This window comes from Typha latifolia, chromosome 1, assembly GCF_019914945.1.
Source record: "Typha latifolia isolate L0001 chromosome 1, TyphaL0001v2, whole genome shotgun sequence".
Lineage (NCBI taxonomy): Eukaryota > Viridiplantae > Streptophyta > Magnoliopsida > Poales > Typhaceae > Typha > Typha latifolia.
Genome location: NC_133086.1, coordinates 5,035,199 through 5,061,628, shown reverse-complemented (window position 1 = coordinate 5,061,628; position 26,430 = coordinate 5,035,199). Strand labels below are relative to the sequence as shown.

The 26,430-nt window shown below is 36.1% G+C and overlaps 2 protein-coding genes across 2 annotated transcripts; both read left to right on the top strand.

The window, feature by feature from the left end:
* Window positions 1-245: 245 nt before the first annotated feature.
* On the top strand, window positions 246-21,924 carry LOC140791479 (RNA cytidine acetyltransferase 1-like). Its single transcript, XM_073142077.1, has 26 exons — window positions 246-462; window positions 856-947; window positions 1,855-2,026; window positions 2,132-2,254; window positions 4,177-4,350; window positions 4,554-4,664; window positions 4,737-4,870; window positions 4,970-5,063; window positions 6,017-6,115; window positions 7,540-7,676; window positions 7,847-7,944; window positions 12,425-12,548; window positions 12,628-12,715; window positions 12,893-12,992; window positions 13,119-13,171; window positions 14,910-15,086; window positions 15,182-15,219; window positions 15,885-15,975; window positions 16,227-16,406; window positions 16,506-16,614; window positions 17,632-17,701; window positions 17,781-17,928; window positions 20,135-20,263; window positions 20,354-20,479; window positions 21,092-21,157; window positions 21,266-21,924. The coding sequence occupies exons 1-26, from the start codon at window positions 358-360 to the stop codon at window positions 21,476-21,478; spliced, it is 3,051 nt and encodes a 1,016-aa protein (XP_072998178.1). The 5' UTR covers window positions 246-357; the 3' UTR covers window positions 21,479-21,924.
* Window positions 21,925-23,216: 1,292 nt separating this feature from the next.
* LOC140781402 (uncharacterized) lies at window positions 23,217-26,004 on the top strand. Its single transcript, XM_073127354.1, has 5 exons — window positions 23,217-23,673; window positions 23,803-24,015; window positions 24,750-24,833; window positions 24,900-25,025; window positions 25,646-26,004. Exons 1-5 carry the CDS (start codon window positions 23,482-23,484, stop codon window positions 25,775-25,777), a joined length of 747 nt encoding a protein of 248 aa, XP_072983455.1. The 5' UTR covers window positions 23,217-23,481; the 3' UTR covers window positions 25,778-26,004.
* Window positions 26,005-26,430: the final 426 nt, after the last annotated feature.

Genomic DNA, 26,430 nt, shown 5'->3' with positions numbered 1-26,430 from the left:
CTCTCCACCTCTCCCTCCCCCAGGCCGCAGCTCCAACTCATCTCCGGCGTCCCCCCCCCCCGGCCGCACACTTGGCCCGAGTTCGTCTATAGTCTGGTCCGGTAAGCAATAACGGGCTATATTTTTCTAGCCCGGCCCGAGCCCGAGCCCGAGCCCGAGCCCGAGCCCGAGCCCGGATCGGCCCGCCCGATAATAAGCTCTGAACGACCCCACGACAAAACCCTACAATAAACCCTAAAACCCTCTCCGGCCCGATTGTCTACGTACATACAGCTCTTTGGTCGTCTATTCCAAACCTGTTCCACCCTCTCCATTCCTCCGCCCTACACTCACCCGCCCTCTACTGAGGTGGCCGTCATGAGGAAGAAGGTCGACGACCGTATCCGGACGCTAATAGAGAATGGCGTCAAGCTCCGGCATCGCTCAATGTTTATAATGATCGGCGATAAGTCCCGAGATCAGGTATTCTTCTTCTCTTATTCTGAATCACTTTGGGGGTCTGGAGCAATCGTTAGACCCCAGGTTTCGATTTGGAGCACTGCTATTTGTTTCCCGTTGAAGTTTTGACGAGTTCCGCGATGAACCAGTGGTTTGAGTTGGTTTGGTGTGGTTTAAAATATGCTAAGGCTAAAACATATTCGATCTTTACCTGTGGAGCAGTAAAGATCTTTTCTCTGCCAGTATATTGTAAGAGAATATTGGAACACAGTGGTTGAGTTGAATTATTGAACCAAAGGTTGAGCCATTTTATGTTTTTCTAATCCTTTTTTATGCTTGGGATGTGACAGTGAGATTTATTGCATGGAATTATGCTTATTTTAGCATAATATTAATTAAACCTTGTGGTGATCGCAGATCGTGAACCTGAATTATATGCTCAGCAAGGCAGTGGTGAAAACCCGACCCACAGTATTGTGGTGCTACAAGGAGAAGCTTGAAATCAGCAGGTTCCATCTCTTAAGTTTGAGACCCTTTTAACTAACACCTTATTTGTCATTATTTGTTTTTTTATATTTCCCACCAATGTGCTATATTTAATGACACGGTGAAGTTTCCTCACAAAATGGGGAAGAGATAGCTTAGTTGTTCTTTCCATAATTTTATTGCTTGCACAGTTGCACCCCTTTATTTTGTTTTTAACATTGTCTATCTATTATCTGTTTGGTCAGGCGTAGTATGAGAAATTTGACTATGAAATGTATAAGCATTCTATTATTCTAACAAATTACGATGCTTAAACCAACACAAGCCTTGTATATTTATTTTGGCCTAAGAATGTTTGGGTTTTTTGGCATTCATACGCGTTCTTCCATTTAAAACATACTATAAAGGATTAAAAGTATAATATTGGCTATTTTGGCTTATATTGAAACCATTTGGACCAAGTAAAATATGCAAGTTTAAAATGTTTTGACAAGGCCAATCATAATTATACAGATTTTCTTTTGCAGAATTAGTGGTCATGTATTCTTACCAAGTATAGTGAATTTTTTTAATGTTTCTTTATGTAAGATTTTGGGTGGTAGAGTGCTTTCCCAGGTGTCTTACATGGAATCATCAGCAAATTGTAACTTACGCCTTTCCAAGAAGAATATTTTCCTAGGTTTATTGCTTATCACAAACTCTTTTGAACAAGACAATTATTCAGAGTCTAGAGGCTCCTAGTTGTATTCTTGAGTCCTGACTGCTCTTATAGTTCTTTCATATGCCTTTCTTGTTGATATTTTTCTAATGTATGTGGCTTTTTAGTGAGTCCTTTATCTGAACTATATATATATTTCAGGTTTACCTTTCGTGCTATCAAGTTTTTGATATTATAATCTTATGCTAACCTCATTGATTCATCTTGCTTAGTCACAAGAAGAAAAGAGCAAAGCAGATAAAGAAGTTGTTACAACGAGGACTAATGGACCCTGAAAAAGCGGATCCCTTTTCACTTTTTCTCGAGACTGCAGATATAACATATTGCTTATATAAGGACTCAGAAAGAATTCTTGGAAATACATTTGGCATGTGCATTCTTCAGGTTTCCATCTTGCATTGCTTATCTACTTAGTTGACTGTGATAATCAGTCTACTAGCAGTATGTTTCCAGATTTATCTTTTATAGTGACCGTGATGCTATTTTCAGGATTTTGAGGCATTGACACCTAATCTTCTAGCAAGAACTATTGAGACAGTAGAGGGTGGTGGTTTGATAGTGTTGTTGCTTCGGTCTCTTTCCTCTCTCACAAGGCTCTACACCATGGTTATGGTGCGCTCTCTTTTCTTTTAGACAGTTGACAGGAGCTCCATGTTTGTCATTCTTTTGTTTGACATATAGTTCAATGAGTGGTTTCTTTGCTATGTCTAAGGCTAGTTAGATTGACTATTTTGTAATAACTTACCGTAGACCTTTTGTTATAGTGTTTAAGCTTTATGGGATAATCTGTACTCTTCTCTGAGGACTTATTGTAGCTCACATACTAAGTTTCTTATTTCTTTGCGTTATGTTTAGTTGTTTACAAATTTGGATGATTTCTTTGGATTCCGTGAGCTGAAATTGCAACGAACGAAGTATTTTACTTAACCCTGATGAGGGGCTGCGTAACTTTTATGGCAGCTTTCCCTTGCCCTCTCTCTGTCTTGTTTTGTTTGGTTTTGGCTGGGAATTCTGGCCTATTTCAAGGGGTTAATATCAGTTTGATAGTGGGTCACTAAATCTTGGATTTCATCCTTGATCTATGGTCAAACCAATCTCTTATTGTTGAGAAAATGGCTTGGATGATGATGAGGATGAAGATGAAGATCCATGTTTGCAAGTTGTCCTCCAAAATTATTTTATCACTTTTAATGGGGAGCTAAGGGAACTCTAGGAGCCACATGGTGCAATACATAAAGAGAAATCCCTAAATTGATGATTAGCATGTTACAAGAGTTCCTCAAGAAGCTGGCGCATTAAATTTTCTGAAGCTTTGGGTGGTGGAATATTAAATTAAATTCTAGGCATTTGCATCGGAATTATGATTAGTATAGTAGATTTTATCTTTTAGGAGTGTATATCTAATATTTTTAATCTTTGGAAAAGGATGTTGGTACATTGATTAGAACAGCAGAAGCATCTATTGGTTCTTGTTTTTTGAGAAATATATGTGCCAGATGATTGGTTGCACTTGACCTAAGCAATGCAATGAGAATTAATGCAATTTATTGGTTGTTGCAAAATTTGTGTGCCATTGAAAATCTGAGAGAGGATAACTAAGGAAATGAAAATCATACATATGAAGAAGAGATAACTCAAACTAAAGAAAGTTTAAGATTTTTAATATAGTTGCTTGAAATTCTCATGTGTTTTTGCCTCCTTCCATTGGAAATAAATCATGCAAAACTTTTCATGTGACACTTTTAACTTTTAAGATATATGAAGAGTTGTGGATGGGTGATCGGACATCCCTTAGTGTTCAACAGACCTTATAGTTCATATGATACTTTTCATCGTTTTAGCATCCGTTTTCCAACTTTAGTGTGAAAACTTGTATGACCTATATGCATGTCTAGTGTTTAAGGCCTTTAACCCAAAGTTGTTACATTAACCTGCATCAGTTTGCTCCTTGAAATTGCACACTATGACCAGTAAGGCTTAATTAGAGAAGGGTTAGTAAGGTTCACTTAGGAAGAGAATAAGTTTGGATCCTTTAGATCTAAATAAGGAAAAATGTTCCACTTGGAATTGGACTGGACTTTAAACTCACACAACCCTGGAAGATTTTCCAATTAGGGTCGGTTGCCTAGGTGAACCTCAAATCTTAATTATGGTAGGCTATCCTACTTGGTTTGGAAAATCTCCCTTCCACTTATTTATCTGAAGCTGATCTAATGGTGCAACTTGTATAATTTGATCAATAGACAGCTCTCATATCTAGATCAGTTCAACACTTCAACTACTAAATCAAAAGAAAAACTATGTGTTAATGCCTAAATCACTTACAGTACATCACATTCTCATGAATCTTGTCATCCACATTCACAAAATCGTCATATCACTGGTGAAAGGCTTTGCCATACTCTTTTGATATTTATTTTTTTAATCTACAGATGTTGGATGATATGTTTGACAAAGTGAGAGCTTTTATTTCTGATCACATTGCAGTGATCCTTTAATTAAATCTTTACTCGGTCTTGTGCTACCAATTGCAGGATGTACATGAGAGGTTTCGAACAGAGTCTCATTCTCAGGCTGCTACACGGTTCAATGAGAGGTTCTTGTTATCCATTGCATCATGCAAGGCGTGTGTTGTAATGGATGATGAGCTTAATGTCTTACCAATATCATCTCATATAAGATCAATTCAACCTCTATCAGTCTTCGAGGTATTGCCTGCTGTACTGTACTTACTGTTTAAATTATGCATTACCTTCTTAATTCTTACTCAGCTGTCTGTATACTTATTTGCACTCAGCTAGAACATCAGGCAATCAATCATGTTCTTTTGGTCAATATGCATGCACTTGTTTTGCTCCTTACAATTTCTGTAATCATCTACCTTTGGCCTTTCATTTTACTTCTTGTTAAGGATTCTGAGGGGTTATCAGAAAGGGAGCGGAAGCTGAAAGATCTAAAGGAGAAATACCGTGAGGACTTCCCTCTTGGCCCTCTTATTGGGAAGTGTTGTACTTTGGATCAGGTACAGTTGACATGACATGCTTTGGCTACATGATGGTATTTCATGACAACGAATATTTCTATCTGTAAATAGGGAGAAGCTGTTACTACTTTTCTTCATGCAATTCTGGATAAAACACTAAGAAGCACTGTTGCTTTAACTGCTGCTCGTGGGCGTGGAAAATCAGCTGCCCTAGGTCTTGCTGTTGCAGGGGCTGTTGCTGCAGGGTTCTATCCTTGAACTGAGAAAAATCTCCATTCATCTGTTTGTCATTTTGTATCCATCTTTTGTAGCTCAGTCACCCCTAATCAGTTTCCTTTGGTTAGGTATTCAAACATCTTTGTCTCTGCTCCCAGCCCAGAGAATCTCAAGACTTTGTTTGAGTTTGTCTGCAAGGGAATCAATGCTTTAGAATACAAGGTTTGTGTCTTTCTGATATCTTTTGATCTCACCTTATTCTTTTAGTAAAATTGCACTCAGAAGTTAATCTCCATATGCCATCATGGATGCATGTGTTATTCCCATTTTTCATTGTTTGTTACTTTGGTAAGAGATGTGCTGACATAGTCATTGATTGACTAATGATATATCATGTATCCTAGTTCTGCATTGCATGTTAGTGCTCTCTCTCTCTCTCTCTCTCTCTCTCTCTATATATATATATATATATATATATATCTATCTATGCCTATATGAACTATAGAGTCTATAGGAAATGGATAATGTTGGGTTGGATATAGGAGAAAAGTCACGGATATCATAGTCTTCTTAAGGACATTAGGTGCTATAAGATATTATTATCTTGAGTTGGCGGTTAAAAAAAAACTCCCATTTCTATATTTTGAATTAGAAATATGGGCTTATTATTATTTGGATTTTTGGGTTATCCATGCCTTAGAGATGAAACAGAACCTCTACAGCAAAAAGTAGCTATCTCCCTCATGAAGCCATTTTCCATGCCTAAAGGAGTTTCTCGAGAGGTTGCTCCTTTTCGTATCAGGAGCCTAAATTGCAATGAAGAATAGATTACTTTACCACGAACTGGCTGAGTAGCTTTTCTTGTAGGTTCCTTTAATAATTTCGCTAGGAATTTGGCACTTTTTTTAAATGGTTGATATTGAATTGTCAATCGATTGTAAATTTTTGTCGGTTCATTTGGAGCTTTCTCATCATTGAGTTGGGATCTAGGCAACTTGCCCAACCCTATATAGTTGGCAAAATCGTGTATCTATAGTTATATACCAACACAAGAAAGGTTGAAAGATGTGCTTTTTTTTTTCTTTATATTTGCCTCTGTAAACTAAAATGTCTTCCAAACTCATAATTTGCTTAACTTTATTTTGCTATACCTTTTACTCATATTTTTTTTATAGGAGCATCTGCATTATGATGTGGTGAAGGGTGCTGATTCTGAAGCGGGTAAATCAACAGTTCGAATAAATGTCTACAAGCAACATCGCCAAACAATACAGGTAATTTATCTATAGTTATGAATTGGGATATTGGTTAAGATAGTCACACTATCACACAATAAGTTGTCAGTTGTTTCTGTGCAAAATTGGATAGATGGATAATGGGAAATTTCTCTTTCTACTGGACCTTTTGTAATGCACTAATAGGGGTGGCACAAGATATGAGTTGTGTGAGCATAGGTTGTAGATTTAAATATTAGTTCTATTCTCAATTACCAAATTATGGTATTCAATGTCCTTGTTTAATAGAATCTACATGATCTGAGTTGTGTTCCTTCATTTAGTTTACAGAGATCTGCTTTTGATTTCACAACGCAGTTTCTTCTAAGCTGTAGTACTTTAGCATGATAGACCTAGGAAGGGATAATTATTATACTTCTAGTAACTTTGATATGAATTTTGCTTTCCTCTGAGAAATACTTATTGCCCTTGCTCTGCAAATGAAGATGATACTGAGTGAGCGCTATTCCTGAACTTTCATGTACCTAATATTAACTATTTTTACTGCTGAAATTACTTTTGTGGAGTAAAACGGTATTGGAGAATTAGTAAGCAAGGATAAAAGTGCCAACGACATTGGTTGTGCAGCAGTTTGTTCCCATGGTACCATGCCAACACACAGAATGTCAGCATGACATATTGAGCCTTAGGTGATGCTAGTGCTATTGCTCAATTCCAATACCGAGTCAGCATGGTCGGTTGGATAGTACGGCCTCTGCCGCCTGGCATTTAACCCTATGTCAGTAGTGATATTCAAACTTCAAACTCACACCTAGTTAACTCTGAATAATTAAGCTTTTTTTTTATTATCGCGCCCTCCTTCCTAGCACTTAAATCCATGTTGTTACTGCTGTGTGTTGTCCAGGGGGAGGCTGTATGTGCACCTTCTCATGAAGAGCCCCATGTTGAAGGCATAAGCTAGAGTATATAGTGCTCTCTATTCAAAATCATGGTTAATTATTTCTAGATTTTAAAATTTGATTAAGCAACTCTTTCAAATATTTTGAGATTAAAAATTTGATGTTTATCCTTAACATGAAAATTGTCATATTGTTGTTCAAACTTAGTATGTAAATATTAGAGATCCAAAATATCCATCCTGAGTATCTTAGACTCTTTGCAGTCTTCTTGATGTTTTTATTCTATCAGTCAGGTGGAAATACAGGTTTATAGTTAATATTTGCAGATGTCTAGGTTCATAGTTGTAAGTAAATCTCATTTGTTTCCTGTCTAATGACAGCTTCAGTACAAACTTGTTCTACAGCTAATGGTGACTCAGATGAAGTTAGAACTTAGAACTACATTTTCTCCTTTAATAATTTATTTATGTTCCTTGTGTAAAAGAGCATTAGTACTTTCCACAATTTTTTTCATTACTAGCTTTATACACATGTCTGCTTCTTACAATTCCTCTTTTCTAAAAGTACTTGAAGCCACATGACCATGGAAAACTTTCTCAAGTTGAGCTGCTCGTTGTTGATGAAGCAGCAGCAATTCCATTACCTATCGTCAAGTCTTTGCTTGGGCCTCATCTGGTTTTCCTCTCATCAACTGTCAATGGGTATGTTGTGTTTCTACTATTTTTCATGTATCCTACACACATGCATAACCCTGTGTATCTAACTATTTTGAGTTACATTCTTTTTGCTGTGATGGGTGTATGCATATGTAAATGGAAGTATGTGGTTATATACTTACAGCGTGATTGCTTCATGCATTTTATTTTTGAAGCTACGAAGGCACTGGGCGCTCATTGTCTTTGAAGCTTTTTGAGCAATTGAGATCACAAAGTCTGTCATCTAGACAGGGTACTCATGCATCCAATTCTGGTAAGTTCTATATCTCTATTTTAGTTCATTTAAGTGGGCATCTTCGAAATGTAATTCATGAGGCATGGTAAAATTAGAGCAACTATACAAACTTTGGTGTTAGGTAAAAAGCGTGGATTACTACTTCAATATAGCAAGTTCATCTAGGAATAATTAGGCTGGTAAATTTAATTGCCCTATTGCCAGCCACCTAATGCTTAAATTGAATAGATTCTTGGGCTGAAATTTATAAAAAATTGGTATTTTCCTACTCAGGATTTGGCCCCATTCTCGGGATTCTTAAAGCGTAATTCTAAATTTTGAAAGAATCAGATTGCAGCATATATTATTAAATGAAAGGATGATTGGAACAAATAGCAAATGAAGGTCAAAGGCTGATAAATAACAAATGGTGCAATACCTTTGGGCTTGGTTCTATTTAAGTCTAAGGTGCTGTGGGTATTGGTCAATTTAAGGGTGACTATGTAGACATAGGTACTCTAGTAGACAATTATGCCAATATCAAAGGCTTCCAGAGAACACTTTTGATACTTGATGCTGCAACCATATCTTGCTACTTTTGGTCTCATGACAAGAGTATGTTGTGAAGCAAGACACATGAACACAAAAGTTGATAGTTTAATCTTAGAAACATTCTATACTAAACTGCACAATACATAATTCTAATATTCTTGTATCCTTGGCTTTTTGAAAATTTCTTTCATTATTGTTATGATATGATCATATGGGTTAAGTCAATCAAGTCAACTTAAATTAGTTAGATTTATCTTGTTGTTTTAAATTTAAAATAAATCGGATAATCCGTATGTGGATTCGATTCGCTAGGATTTCTACTTCTATAAATACGAGTAGTTTATGTGTTGATAATAATCGTGGAATGAGAATTGAGTTAAGTTTGTCTTTATCTTTGTCGTAGTCGTTAGATCGTTTTATCTTTTTAAGAGTACATTGTAACTGTAGAAGTCTTCTGATTTTTCAAATCGTAGTCATCATCTTATTCCACTAGCCACCTTTATGACTGCCCACCACCATCTTTGGCTGTTCGCCACCTTTCGACGACTGTCGCAATATCGGATATTTACCGTTCTGACCTTACTCCACTATTTCAATTTTATCTTTTTATTTCGATTACGATTTTTGTAAAACCAAACCATTAGAGCCACCATAAAAATTTTCATAATTTTCTTACATCCAGATTGGTTTAGATCTGGTTCGTAATATTGGTATTAGAGCTGATCTTGGACGATGATTAACATGTGATCCAAAATGAACGAAGAGAGAGCGACCATGGAGGACCAGAAACTCATCTCTGTTCCAATGGGAGTTTCTTTGACGCCCCTGCCACCACTACCAACAGTTGACGACGAGTCGTCGGCTTGAGTGAAGGCATTTTTTAAAGATTTTCCTAACAAGGTCGCTAGATTCGTCGTGGAGAGTGCTAAGAGGATCGAGAAGGCGAGCCAAGTCATGACGACGATTATTCGAGCTCTTTACCACCCACCCACCTACCCACATGTGCAGCGTCGTCGGCCATGTAGGAACCAGCTCCGCACTGTGAGACAAACCCAAGTTGTGAGGGAAAGAACCAACCAGGCGAAACCGCAATCTCAACTCCTCCGATAGCGGTGGAGACCCCTTTGGCACTGCAGAACCTCCCAGCAGCCTCTTTTGTGTCGGAGAAGCCCCTAATAGTGGCCTCAGCACCGTTTTTCCCAATTGTGGTGGAAGCTAGGGCTCGAAACCTTAGCCTTCCCCCAACGATGATCCAGGTGCTCTTGATCCAAGCCGTTACATCCACTCCCTTTCTCGGATCATCTACACCTAAGCCATGGTCTAAATTATATGCACCAAGACCTAGGCTCGAACCACCAATGGCTAGTATTTGGCTTAAGCCACCCTCGATCAAGGTAGACTATGGCTCAAACAAGTGGACCATAGAGCAGAACTCACCGTGGGGCCCTCCTCCACGTGGTAGACGAGACCCACATGAAGATCGAGGGTATGCATTTCGAGAGCGACGAAAGGTATGAAAACCACTGTGGACACCTTGAGAATAAGGTGATTGGAAGCGTGGTAAATTGTTACGATAAGATTATGTGAGTTAAGTCAGTCAAGTCAACTTGAGTTAGATTTATCTTATTGTTTAAATTTTAAATAAATCAGATAATTCGTATGTGGAGCCGATCTGCTAAGAAAAGATTTCTCCTTCTATAAATAAGAGTGGTCATGTGTTGATAATAATCGTGGAATGAGAATTGAGTTAAATTATTTTTATTATCTTGTCTTTATCTTTTACTGTAGCCGTTAGATCGTCCTTATCTTTTTAGGGTTATAAGCTTTCTGATCTTTCAAACTTTAGCCACCTTCTTCCTTCAGCAGTCATCCTACTCTACGGCCGTCCACTACTATGCTTGGCCGTCCGTCACCCTCCGACGACTGTCGAAACATCGAATATTTACTATTCTGGCCTCATTCGACCTTACTCCCATGGATAGCCGTGCTGATTGTCACTTGTCATGCCAATAATGGCACGACACTTGATACGGGGTGTGCCACGTGTTGGCCAGCACGTTCGCATGCCTGTCATTGTGCCATGTGGAGCCATTTTTAAATTTTTGCCATGTGGAGTCATTTTTAAATTTTTTTTTATCAATCATTATCAAATCAACTGATCAATTGAAGACTTAAATAAAATTAATGATAATAAGACTAGAGATGATAATGATGATGATAATGATAATTGTGATGGTGAGTCTGGTGGTGGTGATGATGGAGATGAGACATGTGTCTCTGTTACACAACCTTCTTAGATGTATTATTTTTATAGAGGATTTGAGTTTGTAGGTAGCAAAACACCACGAGAGGTGCACCCACATAATGATATGAGTTTATTATAATTACCATCATGTTAATCACATTCAACAGAGGCAAAATACTATTATTAGATTTTATGTCCACAATCTATATATGCTTATGGTGTGTCTATGCCAGTGCCGTTCATTTCTATGTATATTTAATATCCATATTATATCTTAGGAGAATTATAAAATTTCTATTTGTACGAAGACTGTAAGACGTCACAACGTGCAATACTATTAGTGAATGAATTTTGAAGAATATCGACAGTATTTAGTGCAACATTTTCGTGTTATTCTTGTGCTAGTAAATAAAGTCTTTGATCCTCATCATTTTACGTTCAACTAGATATTAATTTTAGTTATTAAATTATTATTAATTAATATTATGTGTTTAATTATATTATGGAGTGTTCAATTATTAATATCGGTTTTAATGATGTCTTCAATCATAGTATGTGTTGAATAATATTTATATTTAATTGTTGCTTTATCTTTAATAAAATATGTCATTTACAAAAATAATCTAAAGATAAAATATTATAATATAGGTTTTGAACTTTTAGTACATATATTTAAACAAAAAACTAAAGATAGACATATCGAAGACCGAAAAATATATTTAATTATTTTTAAAATTTATTAAAAATATTATAAATGCGTGCTAGTGGCACTGCACGACAGGATATATAAGTTTGGAAAGCTGGATCGAATTTTTGGGAAGGATATAAAAATTAAAGACATGCTATATACCGTACTAATTCAATGATTCAATCTAAATGTAGCATATTAAATGTAGATGTTCCAAACTAGTTACCTTGGAAATGTTAGGATTCTTACAGGAGGCATTTAATAAGTTGAAACATATGGATGTAAGGAGTTAGAAGAAGACCTTTATCCTTCTGTAAGCTGTCTATCAAATCTCTGTCTATCTACTCTCTTTGTAATCTAATTATGTCTTTTGTCTCTTCCTCTTCTCTCTTTGATCTCCTCTACTTGATAGCTTTAACATGAGATGGTCATGTAATGTGTAGTTGCTCCATTCTTAATCCTTCATTAAAGAGTCCTATTGGCATCTGAACAAGGGATCCTCTCCGGTAGCCTAATGCTAATCGTGCCAATCTGGCACAGTTCTTTTTTGCACTAATGGGGGACTCTGGCGTGGGACGTGCCTTTTCATGCTCGTTTGTGCTATTCAACATTTTTGGTGGCCTCACTCGGCTATCACGCCTTAATGAGTGAATCCTTTTTAGTTTATGGTCTTGTTCATTTCTACTACAGTATCTTGTTCTCCATATTGAAGTTTTATCCCTTCAGTTCTGTAATTTTTACTGAGGCACAGTATGGTTCTCTCTGGCTGAAAACTTGCATGTAACTTCAACGTCATAGCAACCAACTGATTTTAGTGGCTTCATAAGCCTTGTGGTTATCCTGTCTGCTAATATTATTCTTTTATTTAGATAACTTTTCTCAGTCCATTTCATTTTCATTTCAATTGGCAACTGCAGTATTTCAACTGTTTGGAGAATACATGGAAGAAAGAATCTTTTTGGTATCCCAATAGCCTCTGTTATCATGTGATGATAGTGGGATGTGAAGTTGATCTATTTTCTTTTGGTTTGTAGGTAGGGAATTCACAAAAATTGAATTGACTGAATCTATCAGATATGCGTCTGATGATCCGATTGAGTCTTGGCTTAATGGTCTACTCTGCCTAGATGTTGCAAGTTACATTCCAAGTATTAGTGGGTTAGCATTACCATCTTGATGGCACCCTTCTATACTGTATCTATACTGTACTTTCTGATGACTCTCTTTGTTCATGTAGAGCACCTCATCCATCAGAATGTGATCTTTATTATGTCAACCGAGACACACTTTTCTCATATCATAAAGAGAGTGAGATATTTTTGCAGGTAATCTTGTTGCAGTTTGCCTTTCTCTATTGGCTTCTAGATCCAGAAACTTCTGCTCCTATTCATTTTATTATTGATCAGTTGCTGCAAAGTTGCATATGGATTTATGTGAAAGTTATGAAGTAGTTCTGTGTTATTGAGATTAATTTATGTTGCTTTTATCTACTAATATGTCAGCGAATGATGGCTCTCTATGTGTCCTCCCACTACAAGAATTCACCAAATGATTTGCAACTGATGGCCGATGCTCCTGCACATCACCTGTTCGTGTTGCTTGGTACAGTTTCTTACGTGAACTGTCATTTTGTACAATTATGATTCCACCCATACCCTTGCCAAGTCAACTGACATTTTATTGTTCTTATAAATCTGCTGTACTAATTTGTTCATCAATTGTTGTCAGGTCCTGTTGACGAGTCAAAAAATCAACTCCCAGATATTTTATGCGTCATTCAGGTTTTAACTCTATCATGCTTTATAGATTGAAACTAATATGGTATCTTATGTGCCTGCCACCAATTGGTGCCTGTTCCACTGCTTTAATGGAACAAATGTAGACCGGCATTTATGGAACACCATAGATGTGTTCCCATTAGCAGGAGCAAACAATTTTGTTCATCTTGTTTGAGTTACTTTTGACCCATATGGCAGTGAGAAATAATTATCTTCTTTGACCTGCTGATTGCCTAGACACCAAGCTTGAGAAAAAGTATGGCTAGGTTCTGCTTGAGGTCTGTCTAGGTCTCTGCCTCAGTCTCTTTTATCATGTTCTAGTTTGTAAGTTCATCTTTAATTTCAAACTTGTGATAAATGTTGCGAGATTTGTGAATTTCTATTATCTTGATATGTTCTGAATTAAAAGACAATGTTTTATATATATTCCTTTGGCTTTGTGTATTTATGTCAACATTTTTATTTATTATTTTTTGTTTTTTCTATTTTAACTGCTTTGATTTCTGGGTGGCTGCCTAGGACCAACCTAGTGCCTAGATATTAGGTGGTCACCTGTCTATCACCTATAGTTCTTTTAATTTTGGAAAATTTTCATGATGAAAATTATAAGTAGGATCAGTATTTTTTGAGGAATGGATTTTAAGACTGATTCTGAATGATAACGTTTTTAGTGCTTACTAAGACTGCACCTGTCTAACCGTGTACTACTCCAATACTCTTAAACACATCGATGAGGTGTCCATATTATTGGACCTGGATGGTATTCGGTCTTTTGTGGTTAATTATGTTTCATCATTATTCATCTATTTTAGACCGGCTTTGAGTGGCTTATGGATGCTAACATCAGATTTGGATGCACAGCTGAATGTCTAATTTGGAAAGCTTGCTCGAAACGGCCTATACCAAGAAGCATCATCCCTATAAGGAGGATGCTTCATATCCCTTACCGAGAAGAATGATAGCGCCAATTTTATCTCTCTGGCTGACCTAGATGGTAATATATAACGAAAGCTGGTTTAGGTGTTGGAAGATTCAACTCTCTTTTAGTCTAGATAGTTCAAATTTCATTCATGGGGTTATATATATTGACGCAGAGTTTTCTAGTAGTAGGTCAGTATTATAGTAAGACTGCTGATTGGTGATTAAGTTCCGATTGAAGTTTCTTTTAGTAGATCAATCTGGCAATCATGTTCTCCATCGGAGAGATAGGAGTGCCGTGGATTATTGTTTGCTGGGTAATTATGTCTCAGGGGACACTCAACGAATTGTTTGATGGAGAAACTTGTGTTAGCGGACTCGACAAAGTTGCCGCAATGTGTGCAGGATGCTTTAGCGGAGTCTGCACATGTAGCTGGGAACAACCAAACTAGTTAATTTCCAGCTATTAAATTGAACCTCAGTTCCTCACCACTGTTTAACCCTATTTTGGAGGATAATGTACAACATTCTGAGCATCTGCATAATGGTTATAAGATCAAACAGAGGTTCTTGAGGCTTCTGAATTGTTTTAATAGATCAGTATTCCTACTAAACCTTAACTTTCTAGCGAATTAAAGTACCAAATATCTCACCAAACTTTAGTTATTAGTTAGTCAACTTATAATATTAGTAGAATCAGTGATTTCTTAAAAATTGCAGATAATTTTTCTATTTGTGTTTGCTGGTTTCAGATGGACATTTAGGTTTCTTATCTTTTGAAAATCTAATGTCTAATTGTGGAACATTTTATCTTACTCATCAGGTTTGTCTAGAAGGGAAAATATCACAGCAATCTGCTATAAAAAGTTTGAGTGAGGGTCGCCAACCTTTTGGTGATCAAATACCTTGGAAATTTTGTGAACAATTTCAAGACGATGTATTTCCAAGTCTTTCAGGAGCTCGAATTGTGCGAATTGCTGTCCATCCTAGTTGTTTGAGGGTATCTTTCAATTGCCTGCCAGTTTCTTACGAATTTTCTCTTATTGTTCTTATTCTTTTTTGATATTCTGCATGTTTGCCTTTTGATTTTTGCAGTGCGGATATGGTTCAGCTGCTGTGGACCTTCTAACAAGGTTTGTTCTTTATACTTTCATAATTTCCTTATGCCTACATGTATATCCGTGTTTCTTTCAATGGACAGTGACCCATGAATATCAGGTATAAATGTCAGGCCTTTTGTTGTGAATTTGATTGAAAAAGTGCAAAGTGCAAACAGCAATGAGAAGGATCAACATGGATATTGGATTTTAATAAGTTTGATACCAGTTGAACGTTGGTTATCCTTTACCGGCTTGGTCTATCTCTTACCTTGTGCTTAGAACACATGCTCTTCCTTATTCCTCTCCTATTAAACCCTGTTTACCTTCAATCTATTGCTTGTTCTCCTTGTGAGGTGAAACTACACTATACTCCAGTGGGCTATTTAAATGATGAATCAATCTTCAACCACTTATTTGGTAGTCTGCTCTGTGGAAGGATAATTTGGTTTACAGCTTTTTGTAGCACTATAACTTTTTTTTTATTCTATACAATACTCTCTCTCTCTCTCTCTCTCTCTCTCTCTCTCTCTCTCTCTCTCTCTCTCTCTCTCTCTCTCTCTATATATATATATATATATATATTATTGTATGTCAGAATTTCCTTTCAATTGGTTTGCAGGCATTTTTTTTCCTGTTTTGTTGCTGTCTTTTCTGGTGGTTGGGATAATGTGTGAAGTTTTACCTCTATGTATCTGCAGGTACTACGAAGGGCAGATGACACTTTCCCCAGAGGACAATGAGGAGGAAAGGGAAGAGTCCGATATTAAAGTCACTGAAGCTGCAGAGAAGGTAATTCATGGATTATTTTGACAGTACATGGTTTTAATTAATACCTCATGCAGGAAATCATAAATAACTTTTTTTGTAGATACCAGTAACTGTATCTAAATTATTTATCTCAATGGGCTTGGTTCTGGAATTTGCATTAGTCTGAAGATGTCTTCAGCATGTTGTAGAGTCTTTTGTGGTATCAGAGGCCTTTGATGTCATAAATTTTATGTCTGCTTCTCCAGCCTTCTAATTTCTATGCTTGCTTGCAGGTTTCTTTATTAGAAGAGAAAATAAAGCCCAGGACAAACCTTCCTCCTCTTCTTGCGCATCTTCGTGAACGTCGGCCTGAAAAGCTCCATTACATTGGTGTCTCTTTTGGATTAACACTAGAACTATTCAAGTTTTGGAGGAGACTAAACTTCTATCCATTCTATATTGGCCAATCTCCGGTTAGCATTGCCCATCTATCTATTGTTTCTTGTCTTATGAACTGATGTTCTTCAACTCTTATGTTGGATATAATTGTATGTTTCTCTGTTTTTGTCCAGAGTGCTGTAACTGGTGAGCATACTTGCATGGTCTTGAAGCCTTTAAACAGTGATGAAATTGAAGTTAGTGGATCTGTTAAATCTGGATTTTTTGATCCCTTTTATCAAGGTAAGAACTCCATTTGATTTTTTTATGTCTTGGCTTGTCGTTTGTTTAACTGTGTGGTCAACTCCCTTGTACTTGTTGGCTGGATAGAGGGGTCAGAAATGGTTCTGGCTGATATGGAATTTTTTCTAATGAGGTTAAGAGGTTGGGTGACACGAAAGAATAATCTTGGCATAGTGTTATATCATGTTGGTTATGTCTAGTATGAGTTGTATGCAATGTTGTGAAGAATGCCGATGATATGCTGGCAGTCATAGAACCGCATAGTGCATATGCAGTTTGTGGTCGCATCTACAGGAGCAATAAAAATTCTAAAATAACTTAGGTAAAAATTGCAAATTAATATATGGAGAATAATCTTCATAATATCTTATCCATTAAGGATGCTATTTCCTAATCATCTAATTACTCGATAAGTATTTTCAAGCTATCTAGTGTATTGAATATTTTAGCATACTAAGCTAATGAATAGGTAAAAATTGCGGATTAATATATGGAGAATAATCTTCATAATATCCTTATCCATTAAGCATGCTACTTCCTAATCATATAACTAACTTACTCAATAAATATTTTCAGGTATGTTAAGTTGCACCTACAAAATTAATTAATAATAAAATGTTATGAAGCAGTACAGATATTTTAATACCACAATATATGATATCTTAATATCAAAACATATTATTTCATATACATATGAGGGCCATATGCATATCCAGCAAATATGCTGCTATTGGAGGTCAATATGTGGCCACTTATGCGTGTCCGCATATGCAGTCAATATTCGGTCACATTTGTGTGCGGAGTGTTCTCAAAAAGAGTGTGCTGTTTGCATATGTTGGTTATATGTGGTTGAACCACATAATGCATATGTGGGGTGGTTGACCCACCGCCACCGCCAATGCAATCGCTTCTCAAAATTGCATGTTTTCTATGTTTGGTACGACTATTGGCAATCTTTCTATCCTTGCTCCTAATCTCTGGCAATAGAATAACATGAGTTCCTTGGACTCTGTTCAGATTTCAGACAAAGATTTAGGCGACTTTTGGGTAGTACTTTTCGTGCGTTTAAGTATGAGCTGGCGACGAGGTGGGTTAAGATTTATTTCTGTTCTTTGGGTACACACATGGAGCCATATGCTTATAATTGTTCTTGATACTTGTGCTAGCATTTTGGCACCAAAGATAATTTTCACAGACCATGAATCCGCATTAGCTGTCTCCCATGATACATTGAAGCAACCAGGGGACTTGTTATCTCCATATGACATGAAGCGCCTAGAGGCATATACCAACAATCATGCTGATTATCATATGGTGAGTGGGTGAACACGAAATAAAAAAGAATTATTTTAGCTTCTTCCTGATCTTAATTTATTTTTCTTTATTTCATTCATTATTTACTTACTCTGTGCTTTTCTCATTACTTTCATGATCTTCTGATTTGTGTTAACTAGATTTCTTTCACTGAGACTGCGAGAACATGATTTATTCTCTTTTAGTCATTTTGATGGTGATGTCTATTACACCCCTAATTTTGTTGCATATATCACTTCAGAGTTTCCGAAGATTATGTCAAGAGTTGAGAAATTTTACATGAGAAGTAAAACCAATAGACATCAAAACTAAAGTTTTTCTTGTTGATCTAGTTGAGAATTATCATAAGTGTATACTTTTATGCTGGTTCAGTTAGTCCTGCTACTTGTTGATTGCTTATACTGCTGCTGTTGATTTGTTGTCGACAATGAAGCACGGACACGGGACACGGACACAACACGATATGGACACGGCGACACGACAAATTTTGAAAATATAGGACACGGACACGGCATAGGACACGGCGAAATAAATAAATAAATAAAATAAAATTTTGATACATCTAAAGTAAAAAATTCACAGCTCTCAAGAACATAGGCCCACTCTCAAGTCACCGCTAAAAATTTATAAGCGGTCTCCTCTGTGCATCAGTCCAACCATCACATACAATACTCACCCCTTTTTCTCCCTATGTGCTTCTAATAGGGTTTAGCAACATTTCAATATTTGCTCTCTTGTTGAAGTAGTGTAGTTCTCAATATATTGTAGCCAGGGGGCACAAATCCAGAAATATTATTATTTGCTGCAAATTGAAAGGCTCTAATATAGTGAGGGTTTCTTGCCAGATGAAAAGGCAACCCAGCTGAATAAAACATTCTTGCAATCTCACAATATAATTGATTGCGAGCACCAGAATTAAATGACTTCTCAATAGGTGTCATTCATGTTGCTCTTTTTTTTCTTGATGTCCCTCCCATATCAAAACCTACACCTCCAACTGAGCTACTAGAAGATGCCGCTTGTCCAAATTTTGGCAAAGGAATTTGTTTAGGCATCGAATTTTTAATTCTCATCTCGACAATATCAACAACCCTTTTCATTTCTATAACATGTTCACTACTCACTTTTGGACAACCTCTAATTCCATGCCCACTAATTTTCAGCAAATGAGCCTTTACTCTATAATATGATCCCTTATAGACTTGTTGACAATAATTGCATCTAAAATTATGATTTCCTCCACCTTCTCCCAATTTCTCCATCTTACTAACATATCTCCACAAGGGAGCATTATCATCCACAGAAGATGCAGTATTTTGACTAGAATCAGGATTATTTTCAGTATTCATTTTTCTTCAACCGCAATAAAACTACATTAGTAAAGAGATATGTATTAGCAGATTAACAATTTAACAGACAGAGATTAAAGAAGCTTTAATATAATTTAACAATTTAATAACAGAGACAGCGAGAGAGAATGAGAGAGAGAGAGAGACAGTGAGACAGAGAGAGAATGAGAGAAAGAGCAATGTGCATTAGAGAAGTCATTGTCATCTCTAATCGTGAGCTTAAATAGCTTGATAAACTGTCCTAGTCCTTTATATATTAACTTCAACTACTAACTATCATGGTATAGTTAGTCATAAATTAAGGGGGCATTTTGACATGACAAATTGACGTCTATTGGTGCACATGATGTTTCAATTGGATAGATTATATAGCCATATTATGTAGATCTTTGATGTAACAAAAGATGGTAACAATGTCAAGAAGCTGATGCTCTAAATTTATCTTTAGCGAGATTTAATTCCTCCAGTGTGCTATGAAAATTATCATTTTTCTGTTCAAGTGCTGATATGTAGTCACTTTTTCCCTCTTTATCGAACATATAACATTCGATTTATCATTGTTTAATTTTTTATCTTATATTCCTTTTACAGAGTTGACTTTAAATCCATGGGATTTTCTCTTCTCTGGAGATGAAGTTTACATGGAGATATGTGAAGTTCCATGGATTCATGAGCGAAAAACTTATCTCAAAACATAGACTTTTGTGCTACCACTGTGTCTGATTAATGAATATTTGCTATTGCATTTGAGTTTATCTATCTTTCCTCTTCAGAAATACAGATCTTATTTAAATTATAAATGCATAACTTTCTATAGGAGGACGTTAGTTTAATATTTTGTATGTTGCATTGTCCAGATTCTGGATCTTGTGCCTACGGTCGCGCATCTATATTTCCAAGAAAAGCTTCCTGTAACATTATCTGCTCTTCAAGCATCTGTTCTATTATGTATGGGTCTCCAGAACAAAGAGATTACTTCTGTCAAGGTGAGTTCACTAACATTAAAAAAGAAGATAGATTATCATTTACAGGATGTTATGTTGCATAACTGCATATTCTGGTCTATAACTTCGCAGGAAGAAATGGAGTTAGAAAGAGAGCAGGTGCAATCATTATTCTTTAAGTTGATGAAGAGATTGTACAACTACCTATATGGCATTGCCTCAAAGGAAATTAATGAAACTTTACCTCGACTTAAAGAAGTAAGTACATTTTCGTTATTCTGTATATTTATTAAATTTCTGATTATTTAGGTTGCAAGGATCATCTCTGGGTGATTTATTAATGGATTATGAGTTATTGATCACTTCATCAACCTAGGAACAAAACCGCAAGCAATATTATGAACCCATGAGAGGCATAGCCTTTGTTGTAGCATTACTTAGGAGTACCAACAATTCAGCAATCTGTTACCATACTTGATCTAAGCTGTGTTAATGCATGTTAACTATCTATGAGGTTGCACATATTAAGAATCTGGAGTGGTGTCAGAGGTCGATTATAGGAAAAAATGGTAAGCCGTGCCATGTGTCCCAGTGAAGATTTAACCAGTACAAAGTCTGGTCCATAACTTGAACCAGCAATATAGATTATAGAGTTCATGGTGGTAAACCTAAAATTGCTCTAAGCAACACCATCAGTGTGGTTGGCATACTGGAAGCATTATTGCTGCTTCCAAAAATTTGCATTATGGGTCTACTGTAGGAGAAGAGGTCTTGTCACATTATGCCATGATAATACAAATGACACAACTTCTATGAATTTACTGTTGTCCTAATAGTTGTAATCTAAGCTTATCTCAAATCATTCAATAGATTGAAATGACCCCTCACAGCAAGACGGTGGATGAAGATCTCAATGAAGCTGCCAAGGAAGTAATGGTCAGTACTTTCTCTCTTTATGAAGTAATTGTTAATAATAAACTTATCTTTTCTTTTGTTCTTCCTGTTTTGAGGTTTCTTTACTAATTTGTTGGGAATGCTTTCCAGATTAATATGAAAGCAAAAAATGAGGGTATCCTGAACCCAGACTTGGAGAAGGTTCTCCAAAATGGAGTTAAGTTGTCTGCAAGTGGCCTGATTAGTATAGAGTCCAATAGAGACAAAGCTGATAAGCATAGAAAGAAGAAGGAAATGGGCAAAGACAAAAGGAAAGGACATGACAGTGACACGAAATCAAAGAGAAAGAAATTTCGAAGATAAAATTGAGAGAAAAAGACAAAAGATGACAGAGCTTCATGCAATTCTTGTAGATGTAGAGGCAATGTAGTTGTACTGATGCTCCTGATTGGAAGTTGAGCTACTGTTGATTCTTCTGGCTTTGCTATAAATTAGCACTTATTTATAGCATGCCACAAAACTTTGGAGGTATGGAAGTTTGATACAATTCTGCGGCTTCGCACAGAGGATAAGGGCATTGAGTCAGTCTGGTCATCCATGCAGTGTTTCTTTTCCATCTTGTATCAACTTACACAATTTTTGGTTATATTACTGCAAATGTTGGGTTCATGAATAATGTCTCCAGGCTAATGTGACTGCTCTCAGACCTTGTTCTATCCAGTTTCTTCCCCAAGTAAAGAAGACTCCTGGAAAGATAACACGGTCAACTTTACGTGATTAATCCATGAATTACGCATTGAGTTTATTAACAGCAGCGTGCATCTTTATGATAATATTACTGGGTAAATGGTTTAGTTCTAAATTATTTTACTGAATTGTAAACCCCACTCTCTCTCTCTCTCTCTCTCTCTCTCAAGAAGAAAGAAAAAGAAAAAAAAAAGAAAGAAAGAAGGGTTTTGTTCTACTTTGTTGTGCATGTAAGCTTTTCTTCCTCTACCGCAAGATCCTTGTAGTCTCAACTCTGATACCAATTTCATTGTCAAATGAACCTCATTTTGTTCATGTAGGACTGCGAGTTTCTTACTATCAATGGCGCTGAAATGCCCTATGCTGTCATTCTTCAGTTGACATCGAATTGATATTTTGATTGTTGAAAGTTGAGACAAAAACAATGATCATATCAGGCAGGCGGCGCTGGTAAAAGTTTGTAGAGGCAAGTACGAAATCTTAGTCATTCGTGTAATTTCGTGTGTAAAAGATTAGCACCCTACTTGTTTAGTATTAATCTAAGCTGCGTCAGAAGATAAAAAGGGGTTCATTATTAGTTCATGGTGTATGAGTATAACTTTCTAAACAATTAAGTTTACACTCTAATAAAGTATTTAGGCAAATACTTAATAGATATGATTATACCTTAATTATAGGAGATATTATTTAATAGTAAACTATTTAAATTTAATTCTTTGAATAAATATGATTCTCTATCTCTATTTATTTTTAAATTTAATTTAAATTAATCTTAAACTAACCAGAGATATATATGCAAATAATACAAAATAATCAAACATATAAAATTTAATTAAAATTTCATAAGTTAATTATAAAAAGATATAATACTCTTATTATGATATATATACATTACTTCGAGTTAAGGATATATATATCTTTTATTTGATAAATTATTAAGATAATTACACCGAGTTAAGAATATATATGTCTTCTATTTGAAAATGTATTAAGATAATATAATTATAAAAAAATAATATGCAAGGTAATATATTTTTAAAAAATAATTATCTATTGAACCGGTGATATCTTTTAATTTTATTGTATTTCTATTATATCCTTAACAATCTTAACCGTTAGATCTTTTTCAAACCAATTAATAAATAATTATCTTTTATCAAGCTATAGTCCTATCTTTGAACACATAACAGGGAAAAATCCAAATCATCAAACAACAATTTTCACAAGAGGAAAAGGAAATAAAAGAGAGCCTCTTGAACAGTGTCACGCTGGCGACTGCAGTAAATTCCTGCAACCATGGCCGCAAACAATCCTCTAACAATGAAACAAACACTTTTACTTCTAACGGCTATTCGCGTGATCCATTTTGAAATCGATAATGCGTTTCCTTCTCCTTTCTTCTTCTTCTTCTTCTTCTTCTTCTTCTTCTTCTTCTTCTTCTTCTTCTTCTTCTCTCGCTCTCATTCTCTAACCCTAGCGGGTAATCCGTTTCCCTTTCCTTTCCTTCCCTTCTCTGCCCTTCTAGATCTATCCTAGGTTAGGGTTTTGCGTCAGTTGTTCCCATATTTAGGGTTTCCATTCCAGTAAACCCGAAGGAGGATCCTTCTCCTTCCCACACGATGTCTCTTCCCCCGGAGACCGATGACTACATTCGCGAATCTATTGAGAGCTCCCTCGGCCTCCAGATCTCTGCCAAGAGCATGCAGATGAAGTTGATCGCCTCCGAGGAATCTCGCCGCCGCCTTCAAGATCAGATCTTTGTCCTTGAGGAGCGCCTTCGAGATGCCGACCGCCGATTGGAGCAGTACCGGGTTAGAATTTAATACCCTTCTATTCGATCTCTGTTTACTTCTTTGTTAGGGTTTTCGTTTTTTCTTATTTTTTTTTGGTCAAAAAAAAAGAATTTTCGGATTGTTATGGGATTTTGATGTTGGTTATAGGCGGAGGCGAGCATGAATGCACAGGGATTGAAGAGGTGCATCGAGGAGAAGGAGATGATTGTGTCGGGATACAATGATTTGGTGATCCGTTGCACTAAGTTGGAGAGGGAGTGCGCTCTTTATGAACGAGATCTTGAGAGGGTTATGGAATCTTGTGATGATTTGGGAAAGGAGAATGATGAACTACGAATGAGGCTGCAGGACAACACTGCTGTAAGAACTAGCTCCTCTGATTTGTTTGTGAATTAATATGGTAAAGATAAGTATTTGTTAGTTTGTTTATTCTGTGATTTGGAGGATTAAATGATAATATTTTACTCGGTTTCCTTAAATATATTAAAAATTGAAGTATGCATGATAAAGAGTTGAGCTTTCTGTTGCAAAATTGTAAATATTTTTTTTTATGGCGATGCTGTTTTTAGCCTTATATACAGCTTCTGTGCTTTTTTAAATGAATAAAAGAAGTGTAATGAAAATTTTCTTCAGAGCACATTTGCGGACGTCTTAGATACATTATGATAGAAGGATAACAGGATGACGATGCTATGCTTTTTCTTTGGAATTGGCAACTTATGTTACTGCACAGAATGACCCGATTGCTATTTGATGCCAAATGGGCATGCAATTACATGGGTCTTTCACAGCTGATTGTCAAATAATCAAAACTTGTTGATGCTTAGTACAGTCTATATCTACACCTTCATTGCTTTTGAATCTAGTATGAGAAAATGTCAAAGTTACTTCTTATGTTTCTAATTTTCTATATTATAAGTATATCATGACAGAAAATACTGAAGTTGTTCTTGCCAAATATTTCATTATTTTCTTAATTTCATTTGTCTTGTTCTTTTGTTGTTTCTCACTGTCCTTTACATTTATTCTTTCCTCTTGGTTTCTTTGTTTATGCCCTTTAATTATTTTTACTTTGTAATGACTGCATACTCTAGCTAACTGCAATAGCTGCTGAGGTTGAATCATTGCGAAAGGACAAAGAACACCTCCTGGTTAATCTTAACAGGGCAGAAGAAGAGGTAAAGATAAATGAGATCAATCTCATCTTCAATTTCTCAGGCATAATGTTATGCTCATATTTCTAGGTCAAGGTTCTATTTGAAGAAAATAGGATTCTGGATGAAGAGAACAAGAGGCTGCTGGCACTACTGAAAAGAGAGAAACATCACATAGGATCTGGCGGCAAGCGCTCGGCCACAGCTTCTGCTAAAGTGAGTAAAAAATAGAGCATAATTGTTGTATTCAAGATTTAACTCATTATAAATCTGACAATGATATGGTATTGGTTTATAATATTTATGACAATTTATGAAGTTGTACACATGCAGAAAGAAGAAAAGCAAAGAAGTTCATTTGTAGTCCTTTAACTGCAATTATGTCGAGTCCTTTATTTAATAGTAGGGTTTTCTACCTATCATCATTTACATGCCTTATTGTGAAAGATCTATTCTTGACATATTTGCAAATAATCTGTTCTTCAAGTATATTTGCAAAAAAAACACCGTTTTTTTTTCCTTTGGTTCACAAGGAATATTCACAATATATTCTATTAGTTTGTCTTAAAATACCCTTGGGATGGTTTTGCAAAGGTCAGATAAGAAGGAAGAAGGTTATTTTAGATAAAAGAATTGAATATGTTAAGAATACACCTTACGAAACAACAGGTGAACAAGAGTGTCTTTTGCAAATGTATATGCAGAAAAGGAGTCAATTTGCAAATATATCAAAAAGAAATTTCTGCAATAGCACTGAAATGTAGGTGGCAAATACTCAAAAGATAAACCAACATTGACATAGTTTACAATGATACATTTCTCTTTTCTCTATGCAGGGAAAACGTAAATCAACAGTAAAGGATGACAGTCCTGGTCGGGCAATTGATTTTAGTGTTTCAGATTCTCCAAGGCAGCCATTATCACCTCTGCATCAGAACTCTCCTGATTCTAGAATGCATAAGAAGTAAAAGATGTGTTGCTCTGCACTGACTGATGCTTGACTGCGATTACTGCTCTCTTGGCATCTTACCAACTGATTTTACCTTAGCCAGCACTCATTTTAGTTTAATTAGCTTGTATTTCAAACAGCATCCGCTGATGCATTTGAAGACTGAAATTTGTTTCAAGCAAATAACTTTTACTGATCTTGGGACAGTTCTGCTGAGAGTGAATCTTTGGTTCATTCTGTTCACAATGACTTTTGAGTGTTTGAGTTCATGGCAAAGCATAGTGCTGATGTTTCATAGTGGTCCAATATGATTATTAGATGTAAAGTCAGATACCTAGGTCAATCATTCTTTATCCAAGCTAAAGATAAAGTTGTAATGGGGGTTCTAGTTTCTCTACTATGTGCAAAGCCACATGTAACTAGATCTTAGGATGCATCTGGTCAACTATTCTAAGTTATCTGCCTAGCCCTATCATTTGTGCAAACTGCTTTCTGCTTTACTAGCTTTTCTGCTTGTTAGAACTTAAATGCCTTCCACATTCTTTGAGATATAGAGTACATATGACTTGGAAGAGTTGAAGATTGTTAGAACTTAAATGCCTTCCATGATCCATCATACTGATTGTAGATACTACTCAGAAAAACCCACAACTTGGATTTTGCAGTGTTAAT